General features: G+C 38.8%; 1 protein-coding gene across 4 annotated transcripts in view; it reads right to left on the minus strand.

Moving 5' to 3' along the window:
• Positions 1-1,381: 1,381 nt before the first annotated feature.
• Positions 1,382-21,175, minus strand: part of LOC128517036 (apolipoprotein L3-like) — a 54,364-nt gene continuing 34,570 nt past the window's right edge. Inside the window, exons 1-4 of one of the 4 annotated variants that reach the window (XM_053490781.1) lie at positions 10,464-10,522; positions 9,010-9,543; positions 4,455-4,538; positions 1,382-3,256 (exon numbers count right to left, since the gene is read on the minus strand). In XM_053490781.1, coding sequence (XP_053346756.1) covers positions 2,401-3,256; positions 4,455-4,538; positions 9,010-9,543; positions 10,464-10,480 — 1,491 coding nt within the window. In that variant the 5' untranslated portion in view covers positions 10,481-10,522 and the 3' untranslated portion in view covers positions 1,382-2,400. Of the gene's footprint in view, positions 3,257-4,454; positions 4,539-9,009; positions 9,544-9,631; positions 9,762-10,463; positions 10,523-21,175 lie in introns of those variants that run through there. The other 3 variants (XM_053490783.1, XM_053490782.1, XM_053490780.1) reach the window with 3 other exon arrangements.

Here is a 21,175-nt window from a genome sequence, read left to right on the forward strand (position 1 = left end):
GGCACTGTGTGTTTATTATTATTGTGACACACTTGAATTGAGACAAGATAGTGATCTGAGATAACTTCAGATAGTGGAATTGTGAATAAATTTCTTATACTTAATCCAAATAATATTATTAAATCTAAAGTGTGACCTGCTTTATGAGTGGGTCCTACTACACACTGATTTACTCCTACCGAGTCCAGTATGGACATAAATGCAGTTCTCAGAGGGTCTTCTGGGTTTTCAAAATGAATATTAAAATCTCCAGCAATTAACACTTTGTCTACAGAAACGACTAGGTTTGAGAGGAAATCTGCAAATTCACTAAGAAATTCAGAGTACGGCCCTGGAGGTCTGTAAATGACAATTAGCGGGATCGACTGAGCTGACTTAATATAGTTAAATACACTTATGTTACTATAAAGAATTTCAAATGAATTAAATTTGTGTCCGTGTTTTTGTACAATAGTCAAATTATCATTGTGAATAACTGCGACGCCTCCTCCTCTACCAGTTAACCGAGGCTGGTGTATGTAGCTATATTCAGGAGGACTAGCTTCATTTAGAGCTACATACTCGTCCTGTTTAATCCAGGTTTCTGTTAAACAGAGTATATCAAACTCCTGATCTGTGATAATTTCATTAACTATAACTGCTTTAGATGCGAGAGATCTAATATTTAACAGTCCTAGCTTCAGATCAGAGGTGCCGGCTGCGCATTCAGTCTGATCCAAGTTTGGTCTTTATGTTAATTAAATTACTAAAACATGTTTACATGTATTTTATCTTTTTAATAGTCAATATCACAGAAGTTTAATCTGTAGTTTCATTTATACATTTATAGAACTCAAGGTTTTTTGAAGAAAAAAGAACAGAAAAGTATGATTACAATCTATTAGACGCACTGTTGGAACCCAAAGACTATGAGGAAAGAAAGTAAAGAACTAAAATGCAAAGCTGTGAACAACAATATAGAGGAATTACGGCATTACATTATTAATTACAGCAAAGAAAATAAATAGACATTTGATTAAGCACCTGAAGAACACCGAAGAACAGGAAGAAATTAACTTTTTTTTTTATTTTTTGTTTGTTTAGTGTGGCTGAATGTGTGTGTGCATAAAACATCTTTTATTTTGTGTTTGTATGCGTGTCTTCAGCGCATGCAGACTGTTTATTATAACACACATGTGCGCGTGCATGTTAAGCAAAAGAAGTCTCGTTGGAGAGGTTGAAGATCCATTTTCTCTCTCCCTCTCTGTATCAGCCTGCACATTGTCATTGGACACCATGCCTCTGTGTATGTGTGTGCGAAGCCGAGAGGAGGAGGGGGTGGGAGGGGATCTGTAAAGGCGAGAGAGTATGTGTGAGTGTGTGTGTGTGTGTGTGTGTGTGTGTGTATGTGTGTTGGTGTGGGAGCACGGTGTCAAATTACGAGCGTGCAAACACACACACACTCTGCCTTATCCAGAAACTCTGGTGTGTCGCGATTTTTTTCAAGGGTAAAGTGAAACACTACTGGATAATACAGAGACGGAAAGAAAAAATGGATCTTTACCCTCTAATGAGACTGCTTTTGCTTTATATGCACGCACACGCGCGCTGAACAAACACCCTTACAAACGCAAAATAAAATATGTTTTACACACACACACACACACATACATGGTAACAGTGTTATAGTAAACAGTACACGCGTGCACGGATGTTGATTATACCAGTGATTATACCAGTGAGAGACGAGCACTAAGACCCAGCAAGGGAGACGATTACCCACAATTCCGCAACGCAAGAGAGAGAAAAACTGTTGGCTCAGTTGTGATCACGTGACGCTCAGCGTCAAAAAAAGAAGCACATGTGTGATACATTATACTCGGTACTCATAAACCAAGAGTATAATTGGAACCAATACTCGTTCTTCAAGTCAAAATTTTATTTAAAAACCGTTGCTCGTCTTGCAGAACACTCGCAAACCGTGTTACTCAAAATCCAAGGTTCCAGTGTATTTTACTTGGGACTATCGTTTTCATTTTTTTTTTAGATCATAAGACATTTTAAGTTAAACAACTGTATTTAAATCTGATGGGAGGAAGAAAGCATTGCAATTGCAGGTAATTAAACAGTTTGGGTGTAAATACTGAAACTACACCACAACAATAAAGCAAAAAGAGTAATGCAGAGGCTCTATAGAAATTATTTTACTCAAATAGTCCTCCATGTTACACAGTCACCCAGAGAGTTCACAGATCAGTAAACACTCACAGAAATCTGCTGCAGCTGCCTACAGGAAGTGAATAACTACAGACTGATAAATGTTTACAACTTCAGCATTTTAAGCAGAATATTTAGGGCTTTAAAGGAATCACAGAAGAATTACACTCACTGCCAGGTCATAATTTTAATTAAAATGATTCCTTAAATGTGCCAAGGCTGCTGTAAAATTTCCTGGTTCTTGTTAAACCCTGAGATCCCTTCAAACAGATGGTTATGGATCTTCTCCCACGCCTCCACCTCTGAGCGCCACAGAGCTGCTCTGGAGCGAATGATCTGTCCCACTTCACTTTTGCTCCCTTTGGCCAAACTCATACTGTCTTTACAGATGAGAAAAACATCTAGACCAATAAAGAGGGCGTTTAATCCAATAAGCCCCGCCCTGGCTGACTTTGAAATGGCCAAAGAAGTTCCTTTAGCCAGCTGGCCAACTTCAGAAACTGCAGCCATCTGGGGGATGTTTCTAACTGCTCTAGCACTCTGCAGCCCAAAATCACCTGCAGCTGTTACCACTTTCTCAACACTAATATCATCAACAAAATCTTGTGCTTCTGAACCAGCATTAGCAGGCTTCCTGGTGGCCACATCTTCCACACAGTCCTGGATCTTCTGCAAATCTTCCATAAAACTGATGAAGATGTTGTTGGCATTTTTTTCTTGCTGACTGTTGACTGCCATCTCAGTGATGGCAGTGACAATGCCGTTAACACCACTGGTGACTCCAATACCAAAACCAGCAATTGTGAGGGCCAGAGATACACCTACAGTGACAGGAGCGAGAGCCAAACCTACGATGGACAAAACACCTCCTGCAATACCAACTGAACTTCCAGCCACAGTGGAGATGTTGGAGCCCTTTTTCATCTTGTCCAGCTGAACTGCAGCTTCCTCTAAATCAGACAGGAACTGAAACATCCTGCTGTGACACTCACTGAATACTTTAATGAAGTCTTGAGCCTTTACACCAAATAGGAAAGTCAGTCTGAATGACTCGTCCATCCTGTAAACAAAACACTATGAATAATTGTCTCAAATTTGTTCATTTTAAATATAAGTTTAGTTCAGTCATAAATTCATTGTTCTCCGCATATCCCAGCTTGTTAGTAGGCAGGGGTCATAGCGCAGGGGCAGCCATTTTTCACGCCGCCCCTGTAGCGGACAGGGTTAAGGGCCCAACAGCAGCAACTTAGCAAAGCTGGGGTTCGAATTGCCAACCTTTTGTTCAGTAACTCGGAGCTGTAACATACGGAGCCAGCCCTGCCCCTATATATACTCAGCAAAAAAAGAAACACCCCTTTTCAGGACTGTGTATTTCAACAATAATGTTGTAAAATCCAAATAACTTTACAGATCTTCATTGTAAAGGGTTTAAACAATGTTTCCCATGCATGTTCAATTAACCATAATCAATTAATTAACATGCACCTGTGGAATGGTCGTTAAGACCTTAACAGCTTACAGAAAGTAGGCATTTAAGGCCACAGTTCTAAAAACGCAGGACACTAAAGAGACTTGTCTACCGACTGTGAAAAACACCCAAAGAAAGATGCCCAGGGTCCCTGCTCATCTGCGTGAACGTGCATTAGGCATGCTGCAGGGAGGCATGAGGACCGCTGATGTGTCTAGGGCCATAAATCGCCACGTCCGCACTGTGAGACGCCTAAGACGGCGCTACAGGGAGACAGGAAGGACGGCTGATCATCCTCGCCGTGGAAGACCACGTGTAACAACACCCGCACAGGATGGGTACATCCGAATATCACACCTGCGTGACAGGTACAGGATGGCCACAACAACTGGCCGAGTCACACCAGGAACACACAATCCCTCCATCAGTGCTCAGACTGTCCGCAATAGGCAGTCCATGAGGAGGAGATGCACTGCAGTACTTCAAGCAGCTGGTGGCCACCAGATACTGACTGGTACTTTTGATTTTGAGCCTCCCTTCATTCAGGGACACATTGGGAAACATTTTTAGTTTATGTCTTATGGTGTTGACTCTTTTAGTGTTCATACAAATATTTACACATTAAGTTTACTGAAAGTAAAAACAGTTGAAAGTCAGAGGACGTTTCTTTTTTTGCTGAGTATATATATATATATATTACAAAATCTTCTGATCAAAGCCTTTAATTAAAAAAAATACAAAAGTCATTGTTTAGAAACTTGTAATTAAAATACATATTTAAACCTTTTACCTGATTTTAGTTAACTGGAGTACACGTTCATATACCTCCTGCACAGACTCCTCACCTCTATTTGAATTTAGGTTTGGTGAAGATCTATAATATAATACATGTCATAGAAATCATTTATACCATGTGGAAATGTGATTACTCAACACCGATGCTCCTTTTGTACAGCAACTAAAAACTTTTGTAAAAACTAAAGCTCTAAAAACATATAGCTACACAAAGCTAAAGCAAATATTACCTATGGGAGCTCCATTACTTTCTAATTAACAGTAAAGCAAGAGGCTTTAGCTAGGCCTTTAAGAAGCAGCTATAGTTTGCTCTGTACTGATAACCAATATAATTTTCTAAGGTTATAATTGTTAAAGTAACCTCATTGCTCATTGCTATTATTGATTAAAACATGACTAGTATATGTATTTAAAATTTGATATCACTAGTAGCTATAGACATATGTCTAATCCCAGACTCCAGGGAAAAGCTGGCTGCTGTTTACTGTTTATATTCCACTTAACGTCAGCCACGGTGCGCTCCATAAAGTTGTATTTTTGGGGTGTTTGGTCTTTTTAGGTTTTTCTGGTTATTTATTAGTTGCTTCTTGGTCATATCTCTCACTGTCATGATGTTTTAGTGATAAGTGGGATTTTATAAGTGCATCATCATCACTGATAACCCAACATCCCTGTATAATATTTTTGTAAATATTCCCTGTACATTCACTTGTATAATCTGCACATAGACAGTACACTAATATATGTATATTGATATATGTATATATGTGTGTATAGATATACTCTCTCTGCATTCCCCTCCAGCTGTTAAGTTATTCATATTTATTCGTATATATTTTTATACTATTGCACATCCTGTAAATTCAACCATATATAGTTTCTGTATATCTTTATCCCATATACTTATATTTAGACATATCTGTATATCTACACTTATTCAGTCAATTAATTCATCCATCTCCGCTCACTTTACACTGTACATTCATTTAGGTATATACATACTGTATATTCTTCTGTAAATCCAATTAATACATAGCCCTTATTTTCATTTATTTATGTATAGTATATATAGATCTGTATATATGTTTATACTCCACTGCTAACTTAGATTTCTGGTTAGATGCTAACTGCATTTCGTTGCCTTGTAACTATGTTCAATGACAATAAAGTTGAATCTAATCTAATTTTGTATGTAGCACTAGTGTTCTTATCTTTTACTTTTTCTTATTATTATTATTGCACAAGTTATTTGACTTCTTTCTTTAGCTCTGATATTAGCTTATGTTATCACTCATGCCTGAAAACGCACATTCCTCATGTTCCCCAGTCAAGTGGTCACACTGTATGGTGTAAAAGTAGGCCTACTTTCTGTAAGCTGTTAAGGTCTTAACAACCATTTACATCATTTTACATACATCACTCATTGGATTACACTTCTTTCTCCTTTGTCTTTCGGTTGTTTCCTCTTAGGGGTCGCCACAGCGAATCATCTGCCTTCATCTAACCCTGTCCTCTTATCTCTCACCACAAACTTTATGTCCTCTCTCACTGCATCCATAAATCTCCTCTTTGGTCTTACTCTAGACCTCCTGCCTGGCAGTTCCAACCTCAGCAACCTTCTACCGATATGTTTACAATCTCTCCTCTGAACATGTCCAAACCACCTCAATCTGGCCTCTCTGACTTTATCTCCAAAACATCTAACATGGGTTGTCCCTCTGATCAATTCATTCTTGATCCATTCTTGTTACTCCCAAAGAAAACCTCAACATCTTCAGCTTTGCTACCACCAGCTCTGCCTCATGTCTTTTCTTCAGTGCCACTGTCTCTAAACCATAGAGCATTCTGTCTTGCTGCAGCTAAGCTTCATTCCTCTGCTTTTCAGAGCATACCTCTACCTCTTCAAATTTTCCTCCACCTGTTCCCTGCTCTTGCTACAAAGCACAATGTCATCTGCAAACATCATAGTCCAAAAAGACTCCTGTCTAACCTTATCTGTCCTCCTGTCCATCACCAGAGCAAACAAGAAGGGGCTCAGAGCTGATCCTTGATGCAGACCCATCTGTTGTACTCTTTCTAGACATGAAACCATATTGCTGCTCACAAATACTCATCTCTGCCCTTAATCTACATTTACTACTCTTTCCCAAAGTTTCGTTGTATGGCTCATCAGCTTTATTCCTCTGTAGTTGCCACAGCTCTGCACATTTCCCTTGTTTTTAAAGATAATAATATAAAGCACCAATACACTTCTCCTCCATTCCTCTGGAATCTTCTCACTCTCCAAGATCTTGTTAAACAGACTAGTCAGAAACTTCACTGCCACCTCTCCCAAGCAATTCTGTGCCTCCAGAGGTATGTCATCAGGACCAACTGCCTTTCACCTCTTCATCCTCTTCAACGCCTTCCTCACCTCACTCGTACTGTTTTTTTGTTACTTCTTGCTTCACAACAGTCACCTCTTCTTCTCTTTTTTCTCTTTTATTTCCCTCATTCATGAACTACTTAAGTACTCCTTTCATTTTCTATCACCCTCTTGGCATCTGTTTGTTCATTTCCATCTTTATTTTTAATCACCCTAATATGCTGCACATCCTTCCCATCTCTATCTCTTTTCCTCTCCACCTCTCCCTCCTTACTGTCCAACCTAGCATACAAGTCCTTATATGCTCTTAGTTTGGCCTTTGCCACCTCTCCCTTCACCTTACACTGCATCTCCCCGTATTCCCTGTCTACACTCTTCAGTCCTCTTAGTTTCTCACTTCTTCTTAGCTAGTCTCTTTCTCTGCATATACTCCTGGACTTCCTTGTTCCAACACCAAGTCTTCTTAAGAACTTTTCCCTTTCCTAATGATACACCAAGTACCTGCTTCCTACCTGTCTCCCTGATCACCTTAGCTGTAATTGTTCAGTCAACCAGAAGCACCTCCTGACCACCCAGAGCCTGCCTCAACTCCACCCTGAAAACTACACAGCATTTTTCCTTTTTCATCTTCCACCACTTTGTCCTCTTGTCTGCCTTTGTCTTCTTCACCTTTCTCACCACCAGGTTCCATCCTGTGTTGTCTGGCTACACTCTTCCCTATCAATACTTTGCAGTCACTGATCTGTTTCAGATTACAATGTCGATGCAAGATGCAGTCCACCTGAGTGCTTCTGCCTCCACTTTTACAGTATATGTCACCCTATGTTCTTGTCTCTTCTGGAAGAAAGTATTCACTACTTTCCATCCTTTTTGCAAAGTCCACCACCATTTTTCCTTCTGCATTCCTGTCCTAAAAACCAAACCTGCCCATCACATTCTCATCACCTCTGTTCCCTTCCCCAACATGTCCATTAAAATCTGCACCAATCACCACTTTCTCACCTCTGGGAATGCTCTGCATTATTTCGTCTAACTTACTCCAAAATTTCTCCTTCTTTTTTTAACTCACATCCTACCTGTGGGACATAACCACTAACAACATTGCACATCATACCTTTAGACTCCTTGCCCTATTTAATACTCTTTTAACCTCCAGAACATTTCTTACAAACTCCACTTTCAGGATATCTTCTACTCCATTTCTTTTCCTATCCACACCATGGTAAAACAACTTGAACCCTGATCCTAAGCTTCTAGCCTTGCTACCTTTCCACCTGGTCTTCTGGACACACAGTATATCCATATTACTTCTCTGCATCATGTCTACCAACTCTCTTGCCTTCCCTGTCATGGTCCCAACATTCAAAGTCCCTACTGTCGCTCCTAAACTCTTGCCTTTCCATTTCTCTCTCTGCCTATGAACACACCTTCCTCCTCTCCTTCTTCAACCAACAATAGCCCACTTTTCACATGGTGTATGTCAACAGCAAAGGTAGCGGTTATTGTTACCCCGGGCCACAATCAATCCGGTACAGAGGTTCTGTTAATGATTTGCATCATTGATTTGGCAAATGTTTTACGTCGGATGCCCTTTCTGCCACAACCCTCTGCATTTATTCAGACTTGGGACTGGCACAAGAAGACACTGGATTGTGTTTACCTGTGGTTGCATTCACACTACATTATCAAAATTATAAATTAAATAAACAAATTCTTTGCAGCTCATGAGTTCACCTTGCATGTTAATGATGGTCATATTTACATTCACCAAAAATGAGTTTGTTCAAAAAACTAGTTTGTTCATGCACAGCACTGGTTAAGTCAATGGTCTAAAGCTTTTCATCTGCAAAAAATAAATAAGTGTTTAAAAAATATACCATCCGTCTCCACATGGTAACAGCTTTTGGATTGTAAATTTTTAAACTCTCTACTTTAACGTCTATCTTTAACTTAAGGTCCAACATAAAACATTTATATTTTCCCAGATTTGTTACTCTTCTTCTCATTCCAGTTAACGTTTTTGATAATCTTTCCATGCATAACATAGTGCCTATTCCCCTAAATTCACTTATACAGTATTTATCAAATAAACAAGAAAAGCCCCTGCCTGAATAATACCTATTCATTGAAAAACTTCTACAACCTGCTACACTTCTAGTTGTCCAAAGAGAAATCAACATGATACCCTTTCTTCATCTTCTCACAGATCTGCTGAGTGACACTGATGTATTTCTCCAGCTGGAAGATCAGGACTTCTACATTGCTGAGGTCTGGCTGGAAGAAAGCTTCTGCGTCTCTCTTGAAGTGGACGAGGAGTGGGGACACACTTATGGCTGCAGAGATCTTTGAACATACGGACAAGGAATTCATTACTATTGGCATAAAATTATCATTCTCCTCCACAAAGATGTGCACTGATGTGACAGCTAGTTTCTCCACTGCATCCAGGAAGAGTTGGAGGTTCTCAAGTCCTTCTAAAGTGCTCTTCAGAACTTCTCCTAGCTCCTTCTCCAGCTCCTGCTTACTGGAACTTTTTCTCAGGTGGCTCAGTATCTTCTGGCCCCACGTCTGGTTTGTGTTCTCAGCCTTGGCCTTGATGTCGGTCATTTTACTGAGCTCAATCACTCTCTGTGTGGTCCAGTTTGTTTCTTCATCACAGAACTCCTGCACAGTTTTAGTGTAACGCAGAGTGTCTAAGATGTACTCGTCCAGCTTCTCTCTGTAATCAAAAAAAAAAAACTTAATATAATTATTCTCATTTGATTCTTTTATGACTGTCTATTAAAACTATTTCAAATCTTTCCCACCTGGACCATGCTTGTAGTACATCAGTGAAGTTACTAAGAGGTGTTAGTTACACTGTTAACTGCATCGGTTTGGTGTAACTAAGTACCTGTGACTAACAGGGCTGGCAGCAGTTACTGTAATTATTTATTATTAAAACACCTGTAATACATACAGTAAAGGCTGTAATACTCTATATCAACACTCATGAAATGCCTTTTGTCAATCAGATTACTCATTCCAAACTAAGTGTTGCAAAATAAATTAGAATGATTGTTATTGTTTCTATTGTTCATTCACACAGAGCAGAGGCTCCACATACTGCAGCTATAACAGCTTCAACTCCCCTGTGAAGGCTTTCCACAAGGTTTAGAAGTGTGTTTATGGGAATTTCTGACCATTCTTCCAGAAGCGCATGTGAGGTCAGATGTTGGATGAGAAGGTCTGGCTCACAAGTTTCCGCCCTAATTCATATTGTGGAAACCCAATCTTTCAATAATATGACATTTTTGGTTTCTAAAAAGATTGTGATCACTTATTGTAAATCTATAATGTGTTCATTATTATGATTACTGCATATTTAACTGTCGAGGTTTAAAGGTTAATAGGTTAGACATCATTATATTCTATTATGTCCCTTTTTGTATGCTTATGCTATTGTGCCTATTTTCATATCATGTGACAGGATACCTTTTTTCTGCTTTGCGTTGATCTCAAAAGTTCTGAGAAAATGATTAGGTCAAAATTTGTAACTTGTTCGAAACTGCTAATCAGTTACAACACACAGAAAATGATACTGTAATGAACAAACTTCTGTTCTATTAAACTGATTTAATAGTAATGTAAATCACCGACCTGACAGCGTTATCCATTTAAAATAAATCTGTAGACTTGCAGATACACAATATTTTTATATTCTCTCCACCCCAGCTCTCTGAGTCTAACAGGAAAGGAAACAGTGAAGACTCCAGAAATAAGAGCAACTTCCCCCCCCATCCCCCGCAACCCCCCCCCCCCCCCCCCGGCTCGAGCTGCACGAATGTCTGACTTCACAGTTCTTAAACAATTTTCAAATTCTAATATATTTACAGCAACTCTTATGTACCAATTAAATATAATCACAAAACAACCATTGTCTTCTACATGACAAAGGTTCAAACCACAGTTGAACCGCAGAGCTCTGGTTTTATTTAAATACTGTAGATTCATTTGTCATGCATAAAGTTACATAAGGTTTTCTGTAAAGCACCTGAACCAGTTATCTTTATTATTTTCTTCATAAAAACTAATACAGTTTGTCTACAAAACAGATGTTTGTTGTAGAACTGATGTATTGTGACACATTTACACACATTGTACACTGTACATTTAAGCAACATCACACAAACAAGTGTTACACTGAACATCACCACAGCTGTGATTCGGCTGTAGGCACACCAGGTGTAACAGTGACGTTTGGGAGCAAACTGGTTTCCCACATCGCTGTGGCAAAAGCGAATGAACACACTGGGAGATGTCCTGGTCTAGGAGGACAATCACCTGAGCAGTGGTACAGTAGCATTAACTCCACTTTATCTATTTGTCTATTTGTGAACATTAATTCTCAGTCCAATAATGTTATTATTGTGTTTATTATGCAGGTGTGGCTGGATCAGCTGCAGCACTGCTGGTGCTGGGAATTGTAAAGTTAGGAAAAATCAACTGATTTAAACTTTATTATAAATGATGAACAGTCTGCACAACGGAGAGCCATAAGCTGTAGATGTAACCAAATGCTGCAGTTGACTTATGATTTATATAAATATCCTCACATACTTTTATGGGTATTTCACAATTTCTATGAAAAAGTGCCACAATAACTTTCACTTCTGCCCTTCTGCCCTTAGCATTCATTTGGAGTCAAAATTACTAAATGCAAATGAGCTGTCGTGAAAACACGTTTTATGTCTGTTTTTAAAATAATCAGGGGCTGAACAACACACAAACTTTCTACATTTTCTTTATTTGATTGTATGCAAGATAAACCCGATCACCTTAATGTACCGGTGTAATGTCAACAAAACCATGTGTAATATGATCAATGCTGTCAAGGTCATTAAGCAAACTGTCATTTTACCTCCAGGAACTAAAACAGCAGCTGGAAAAGAAATGTTTGGGCTTAACATTTATACTGGCTTAATATTTACTGGCCTTTATTACTAAATTATTACTACTAAACTAGTCATAAAATATTAGCACTTAAGATCACATTTTGAAACCAAAGGTCAAACCTGCAGCAGGACTCTGAAACCCCAAGGTTAACACGAACATTTAGTTCTTTAGTTTATTTAGCTGGTTCACTGCACACAGTACATAAGCACAACACAGCAACTCCCCGGTGATGTTTCTGCCTCTTCGTCAGTGTCCTTCATCAGTCCTCATCATCACCAGGACACTGAGTAAATCAGGCTGCTTTCTTGGGACACTTCACAGGAAAATCCAGAAAGCCTTTTGTCTTTTTGCTGCACTTTTTCTGCATTGATTCTTATCCGTGTAAATGCTCGATATATTTAACAAGTGCTAGATACTTTCAGTTATCAATATTAGTGATGGCAGCCGCTCCCTGCTATTACAGATTGCATCATCCATGATGCTGCAGATAAGCTGCAGATATAGGTTACATACTGCTAAGGTTAGAATAATTTATAAAATAAATATATATATAAATAAATAAACTGGCCCTAACAAGACAACTTGCTTTTCTTTTTATCTTAAGACAACATCAAAGTAGCTTTTATTTTTATTTTAAACATTACAGTAGGTAAAGTACACTATGAAATGGAACTGTTTCTCCAGGACCATGGTGCTACATAAAACACAAAAGTACAGAAGACTGCACACAAGTTATACTAAAGACATGAAAACTAAATAAAGTAAACAAGCGCAAGAATGTGAGAACAGTGCACGACAGAAACGAGACAACACAGATGAGTGTAAAAGGGAAAGACAAAATATTGCAATATTTTACATTTAATATTCAATTCAATTCAATTTTATTTGTATAGCGCTCTTAACGATTTACCTCATCACAAAGCAGCTTTACACAATCAAAAGAACTAAGTTTGTATGAAATGTGAATGTGTATGAATCAAAATGATATGATTGTCCCTGATTGTCCCTGAATATATCATGAATATATTTTACCCAATTACATTTGGAAACCCTGAAATAGAAAGTCATATATGGAAGGATCAAGTGTGTGTGTGTGCGCGCAGGATAATTACATGTATAGATATAAATAGTATGACTACATATTAAATATGCGTCATCGATTTTACTACAAAGGAGTAGTAGGAGAGTGCAGAGGGGATGATGGTAAATAGAGTATTTTTAATAAAGCAGGAACAAAGGATGTTAGTTTTACTGCTGGAGCATGTTTCAAACAAAACATTAGTCAAATAACACAGAGACTGGGGACAAAACATACGAGACAAGAAGACTAAACAAACTAGAATAAACTACAGACAAGACTAGACAAACTAAACAGACTTGGAGACTAAACACACAAGGGGCTAAACATATGAGGGACCTGGCTAGGCCTACTAGCTGTTACGCACACTAGCTGCTAAGCTGGATGGTAGCTAAACAGACTAGTTGCTAAACAGACTAGTAGCCAGAGACCCAAGGGACAAACAGACTAGGTACACAGCAGATAAGGTATGAAACAGACTAAGAACTAAACAGGTTAGTAACTGGACGAACTAGGAGACTAGACAGAATATGAGCTAAGCAAGTTAGTAGTTTAATGGTTAGTAATTATACAGACTGAGAATTAAACATACAAGAGAGGCTACTCACACCAGGCTAAACAAAAGGCCATTCCTTCTAGAGGCTAATCCTACTAGGGGCTAACCACGCTACCTCCTCTCAACCACTCTCTTCACCTGACCGAGGTGCCTTCTGGGAAACTGAGTCTACGAACAAAAACAACAAAAACAAGACTCTGGGAAAACAGTGCCCTCTAGAGGTGAACCCTCACAAAGTCCACACAGAAGTGTCTAAGCCCAGTTAATTCTCTGCCCTATATTTAAAAAATTGCTGTATATTGCAAATGTAAAGTCTTAACTGTTGATGTACTGTACAATAATAAATATTGACGGAGAAATGTAGGAATTAAAGATAATTGTTAATAAGAATGTTTTACTACTTTGCTCATATCGTCTCAGTACACTATCATCATTTTTATTTAAAGTTATAAAGGAAAAGGCTTATACCTGTGTACATAAAAATATAAATAAGTACAAAGTGTATTCTGTATGAGTAGAAAAGATCACCCAAACAGAATGTAAGTCAGAATAAACTCCCCAACCCACAGGTTCTGAACATTTTTATTTGAGCGTACAGGATTGATAGGATTTTTATTTCCAGGATTTTTTTTTTTTTTTTTACTTATTTTTACTTATATATTTTCATGTTTTTTTTTTATTACTCTGTAAATCACTCTGAGCTGTATTGACCATATGTTAAAGATGCAGTTATGCACAATGAGGGAGGAACTTTGTTTTTACATGAAAATAAAATAATATTCTTTTTCTAAGATTATTTTGAAAGGAATGCAAAGAATCTGACATTTAATCTGCTCATCAGTCAGTGATGTTTAAAGAATGACCCTTTTAGTCACATGTGAAATAAATGTTAAAGATCAATAATGATACAGTAAAACTTCAGTCTACTAGATGGTTATTAACAACACAAACCTTTAGGATTTAGAATGAAATGATTATCGCTTAAAGTCATCAGTCTTACTGAAAGATCAGGATTTTTATCAACACTTTATCATTTAATGTGAAAAGTTTTATCTAGAATTTCACGATTCTTGTTAAATCCTGAGATTCCTTCACACAGATGGTTATGGATCTTCTCCCACGCCTTCACCTCTGAGCGCCACAGAGCTGTCCTGGAGTGAATGAGCTGAGCTTTCTTACGTTTGCTCCCTTCGGCCAGACTAGTTCTACTTTTAAAGATGAAAAGCACATCTAGACCAATAAAGAAGGCATTTAAGCCAATGAACCCTGCCCTGGCTGACTGTGAAAGAGGCACAGGAGTTCCTTTAGCCAGCTGGCCAACATCAGGAAGATCTGCAGCCAGCTTTGGGATGCTTTGACCTGCTTTAGCTTCATTAAGCCCCAAATTAACTGCTTTGGCAATCACCTTATCAGTTCCCAGCGGAAGCTCCATCCATCAAAGCTTTTCACTAACGCTTCAGCAGGAACAAACAGTTTTCCAACTTTAACTGCTGTGGTAACAGCCTGAGAACCTGCTACAGGACCCTCAGTTCTAGCCACTGTTTCTTTACAGTCCAGGATCTTCTGCACATCTTTCAGAAACCCAGTAAAGATGTAATTGGCTTTTTTACCTTAATGACTACTGACTGCCATTTCAGTGATGCCTGTAACTAGCCACTGGTGACTCCAAGACCGAGGCCTGTGAGTGTGAGAGCCAGAGATACACCTGCAGTGACGGGAGCGAGAGCTAAACCTACAATAGACAAGACACCTCCTGCAATACCAACTGAACTTCCAGCCACAGTGGAGATGTTGGAGCCCTTCTTCATCCTGTCCAGCTGAACTGCAGCTTCCTTTAAATCAGACAGGAACTGAAACATCTTGGAGTGACGCTCACTGAATAATTTAATGAAGATCTGTGCCTTCACACCAAACACGAAGGTCAGCCTGAACGACTTGTCCTTCCTGTAAAGCGGTTAGTGGTCTAAATTAATGAAACAATTTCCATAAAAATTTAAGCAGCAAAAACTGTCCGAATACTATTAAAAATAAATAAAATGTAAATATCTATCTACAGTATGTTTAATAATAAAACACTTATACCTGATTTTAATGAGCTGGCTTAAACAGTTGTACGTTTTCTGCACAGACTCCTCAGTTCTTCTACTGAACCTCAATGTTAGTTTGCCATTTTTCCATCTGAAATGAGATATAAAGCATAAGACAAACAACTTAAAGCTACACTTTAGGCTCAGTTAACGATGCAGATTAAAGAAAGTGCAAACTAAATTAGTCTGAGTGATACTTACTTATGATTATTTCCAAATAATAGACCAAACAACCTGCAGAGAAAGAAGTACTGTTTTATAAAACAGTTTGTTTTGACTTCATAGTGAAAGAAAAACATGTTTTTACAGATCTGCTGAGTGACACGGATGTATTTCTCCAGCTGGAAGACCAGGACATCCACATTGCTGAGGTTTGGCAGGAAGAAAGCTTCTTCGTCTCTCTTGAAATGGATGAGGAGCGGAGCCCTGGCTGCTGAGATCACTGAAGACACTTTTTTAGCGCTCAGTCCTTTAGGCAGTAACTTCTGGCTTTTAAACACAAACAGTGAGGTGACGGCTAGCTTCTCCACTGCATCCAGAAAGAGATGGAGTTTCTCCAGGCCTCTTAAAGTGTTTTCCAGCTCCTGCTTTCTGGAATCGGCTGTACTGTAACCTGGCTCAGGCCGTTCCACATGTACTCGCCCAGAGCCTTGGCCTTGTTCTCTGCCTTCTGAACATGATCAAACTTCAGAGTTATTTGATCAGCTCGGTCTTTGATGTCCCTCATCATATCGCACTCTGTCTCTCTCTGTAAAGTCCATTTTGATTCTCCGTCACAGAACTCCTTCACAGTTTCAGTGTATTTGAGAGTGTGTAAGATGTACTCGCCCAGCTGCTCCTCCAGTTTCTCTCTGTGATAAAAACATCACTGAATCAGTACAGATTCCCAAAGCTGATCTACAGTACAGAAAATCCTGAATAAGAATACAGAATAAGATCCTGATTTCACTGCTCCTGGAAAATATAAAGTCGAGTGTTGAGTGTTGAATGAGCTAAGATTTTTAATAAATGTTGACTTGGAAAACAAACAAGTTTTGGTTTACGAGTACCGAGTATCATGTATCACGCATGCGCTTCTTGTTTTAACGCCGAGCGTCACGTGATCACAACTGAGCCAACAGTTTTTCTCTCTCTTGTGCTGTGGAATTGTGGGTAATCGTTTCCCTTGCTGGGTCTTAGTGCGCGTCTCTTACTGGTATAATCAACATCTGTGTACTGTTTACTATAACACATGTGTGAGCGCATGTAAAGCAAAAGCAAGTGTCATTAGAGAGGTTAAGGATCCATTTTCTCTCTCTGTCTCAGCCAGCACTGTTTGTGTGTGTGTGTGTGTGTGCGTGTTATTAGAGACCGTGCCCCTCCCCTCCTCCTCTTGCCTCCTCTCTCTCTCACACACACACACACACATTGTTATGATTCTGAAATGTTATTTGAATCTGTGTGTTGGACCTGTGTCTGTTTTAGGTGGGTGTGGCCTGTTAATCAGCTGGAGCTCCGGATTGGTCCTACTCTACATCCTATCCTGATATAAGGACCACCCCAAACACTCAGCCTGGGCCCTTTTTTAAACCTTGTTGAATCTGATTTGTCGTGTGCTAGTAGCTTCAAAATTCTGATTGACTGTTGTATGTTTTGTCGTTTGTTTTTGAGTGTTGTGCCAGAGAGAAAGAGTTTGCGTGTTATAATCTGTGTTGTCTTTGTTTAACCCTGTTTTGACTGACACTCCTGTTTATCTGAACCCTTGCCTGTTTTGACTATGATACGGATACCGATTCGGCTGCATGTAAACATTGGCATTTTGTAAACAGTTTATAAATAATTTATCTCTTTTCATACAGGAAGTAGGGGGTTAGACGCCGTTTCTTTTGCATATATTTTCACTCTGTTTATTGTTTAGGAAGACAGGTAAGCTAGTTTGTATTTTGTTTTCTTTCATTTAATTTCAGGTTATTTGGGTTTAAAACAGTCTGTTTTGTTTATTGTTTGGCCTGAGGTCCGTTCTTCGTACGTCGCTTGACACATCCGAGATGAACTGACACATCTAAGATGAGATCATCGTGCTAATTACGATCCGGCTAATTCGGCTCTTCGAGCTCACCTGTTGTTGATGATTATTGTAGCTGGATTGAGTTGTCTAGGATTATTGCGCGCTCGTGCGTTGGTTTAAAAGGCGATATGATCGACAGTAGAAACACTGATCACAACCCCTCTGATTGGCTGGGAAATAGAAAAAGAGCGGCTCAACTTTTTTTATAACACGTGTTATGCGCTGAAATGCCCCCCTGCCATGGATTGCCCCCCCCTACATAATCGCTATCAAATATTATATTAGAACATAAATTCATAGGTTAATGCTTTACAAATTACAAATTACATGAGACAATAAAATAAAATAAGCAATATGAAAATAAATATGTCGTACATGAAAAAATAGAAATATTATGTATACTTTTATATTGTTTATTTTATAATAAAATTAGTTTCGTCCAATTTATCATTATAAAATATTTATTTTTGATATATATAAATATTTATTCGCATATTTTTATGACAAACCCCTGAAAAATAAATGTTACAAAATAAACATTATACAAGAGTTTGTAATAATGGTCTCGACGGCTGTCTCGTGCCTAGGGTTTATTATAATAGTAATATCATATTTGATAATACTAAACCTATGAATTCATGTTCATATATAATATTTGATAGCGATTATGTGTGTGTGTGTGATTGAGAGTCCATGGCAGGGGGCATATACTTTTCTTTTTCCACGTGAGTCAGTCGTGCTCTTTAACCAATCAGATGTGACCTCGCCATTTCAACCAATCATAACCCGCCAGGAGCGCAGGCTAAATCCTGTTTACATGAAATAAAGCTGCTCCCGAGCAGGTTCAAGCTTACGGATATGTTGCTATGACAACAAATGCGAGAAGCGCATCGAAGAACGAAACAATCCAAGATCAGGACAAATCCACAACAATCAAATCCAGCTAACTGAGTTAGCGACGTACGAAGAACGGACCCCAGGTCTTCCCCTGAAGATAAATCCCGTGTCAAGAAAAAGTGAAAATAAACATTTGAACATCTCTCTGGTGTGACCTCATTTAGTTCTCTCTTTCTGTTGCGGCTAACCCCTAGAGGTCGTAACACACACACACACACAAAAGTGCAGGCTGAGACAGAGAGAGAGAGAGAGAGAGAGAAAATGGATCTTTAACCTCTCTAACACACAATCACACACACACACACACGTACAAACAGTAACGGAAACACATCTGTTGGGATTTATTTTTACTTTTTACAGTTTTAGGACCTCTGCTGTTCTCAATATACATGCTTCCCCTGGGTAATATCATTAGAAGGCATGGGATTAGTTTCCATTGTTATGCTGATACTCAATTATATATCTCAACAAAACCAGATGAAATACCCAAGTTGTCTAGATTAACAGAGTGTGTCCAGGACATAAAAGATTGGATGACCAATAACTTTCTTTTACTAAACTCAGATAAGACAGAGATATTACTCATCGGCCCAAAAACCAGCACACAACAGCTTTCACAATTCAGCCTGCGTTTAGAAGGATGTACTGTTACTACCAGCTCAACAGTAAAAGACCTGGGCGTGATATTAGACAGTAACTTGTCCTTTGAAAATCATATTTCCAATATCACAAAAACAGCCTTTTTCCATCTTAGAAATATCGCCAAACTTAGGAGCATCTTATCCGTATCTGATGCAGAAAAGCTAGTTCATGCATTCATGACCTCCAGACTGGACTATTGTAATGCATTACTAGGTGGTTGTCCTGCATCCTCAATAAACAAGCTACAGTTAGTCCAAAATGCAGCCGCCAGGGTTCTCACCAGATCCAGAAAATATGATCATATAACACCTATATTATCATCCCTGCACTGGCTACCTGTTCAGTTTAGAATTAATTACAAAATAGTATTACTTACATACAAGGCTTTAAATGGTTTAGCTCCCTCATACCTAACCAGTCTTCTGATACGCTATAATCCACCACGCTCCTTAAGATCACAAAACTCTGGACTTCTGGTAATTCCCAGAATTTTAAAATCTACAAAAGGGGGCAGGGCATTTTCATATTTGGCTCCAAAACTTTGGAATAGCCTTCCAGACACTGTTCGGGGAGCAGACACGGTTTCCCAGTTTAAAAGTAGACTCAAGACGCATCTCTTTAATCTGGCATACACGTAACTCATCCCATAACTTCATACTCCAGTACATCTATCCTGAATGGCAACTACGCTAATTCTCTCCATCTGTTCTGTACTTTTCTACCCATCCCGAGGCATCTGGAGATTGTACCAGCTTCAGTAGATAAAGGCCAACCCTGTGAGGATCCTGAGGCATCCAGAGAAGGACCAGCTCCAGCTAGATTCTGCTTTATGATGGCTGGAGCTACACATCATGCTCCTGTGCTTCCAGTGATCTGACCCCATCTGCCCTCTGCACCTACTGCTGAACTGAATCTACACAACTTCTGTTATATTGAACTTTCACCTGCACAACACACATGATGTTATTTCTATCTGTTATCACCCAGATGAGGATGGGTTCCCTGTTGAGTCTGGTTCCTCTCAAGGTTTCTTCCTATTGCCATCTCAGGGAGTTTTTCCTTGCCACTGTCGCCGTCACCCTTGGCTTGCTCATCAGAGACATTTCATTCATCATTCATTCATCTCATTATTATCTAGACACATTTTTCTCACACATACACACTTCCAAATATTTTCTTTTCTTTTCTTTTCTAAAAAAAACAACAATTCTTTAATTTTTTGTGAAGCTGCTTTGAGACAATGACCATTGTTAAAAGCGCTATATAAATAAAATTGAATTGAATTGAATTGAATTTTTTCAAACGTAAAGTGCAGGTTCATTTATTTTACCTTTACTTATTTTTATGAATTATTTTTATAATTTTTTATGAGCATGCTTCCGGAACGAGTTATGCTTGTAATCCAAGGTTCCACTGTAAAAATGCAGATCACTCACTCACTCACTAATCTTCTATACCGCTTTATCCTGTATTCAGGGTCGTGGGGACCTGGAGCCTATACTGGGAGGCTTAGGGCAGGAGGCAGGGTACACCCTGGACAGGGTGCCAATCCATCGCAGGGCACACACACACACACACACACACACACACACACACACACACACTCACACAGGACTCACCAACAGAGGTCCAGTGTACCACCAGTGAACCAATGACACCAACCACATATGTGAGGAGTGTTGGCTAGAACATTTTTAGCACGCTGGTTCTGATAGAAAGGAGTCGACACACAGTGTATCACAGGCCAGTGTGGAACAATCTGTGGTGTTTTGACTTTGACATTTCAAGAGAACTTTAATAACTGTTTTAGATTATAATAAAAAATAATAAAATAAATCTATAAAAAATGATAAGAAGATTACCTGTACTTATCGTTTCATCGTGCGGTGTTGAGATAAACACATTCTCTCTTCACTTCAACACAACAGAAATGCTGGACTTTATAGCTGTTATACATAGATAACACGCTTTATTTCTTATGAAGTGACTAAAGTGAGTCAAGGGGATCGATTTACAAAGCACAAATAGATTCATTAACTTTTTTGTTTCTTTTTTTATAGAATAATGAATAATCAGAAATGACAGTCATTGTACCTAGATATTTATACA

Source organism: Clarias gariepinus, unplaced genomic scaffold (assembly GCF_024256425.1).
Source record: "Clarias gariepinus isolate MV-2021 ecotype Netherlands unplaced genomic scaffold, CGAR_prim_01v2 scaffold_32, whole genome shotgun sequence".
Classification (NCBI taxonomy): Eukaryota; Metazoa; Chordata; class Actinopteri; order Siluriformes; family Clariidae; genus Clarias; species Clarias gariepinus.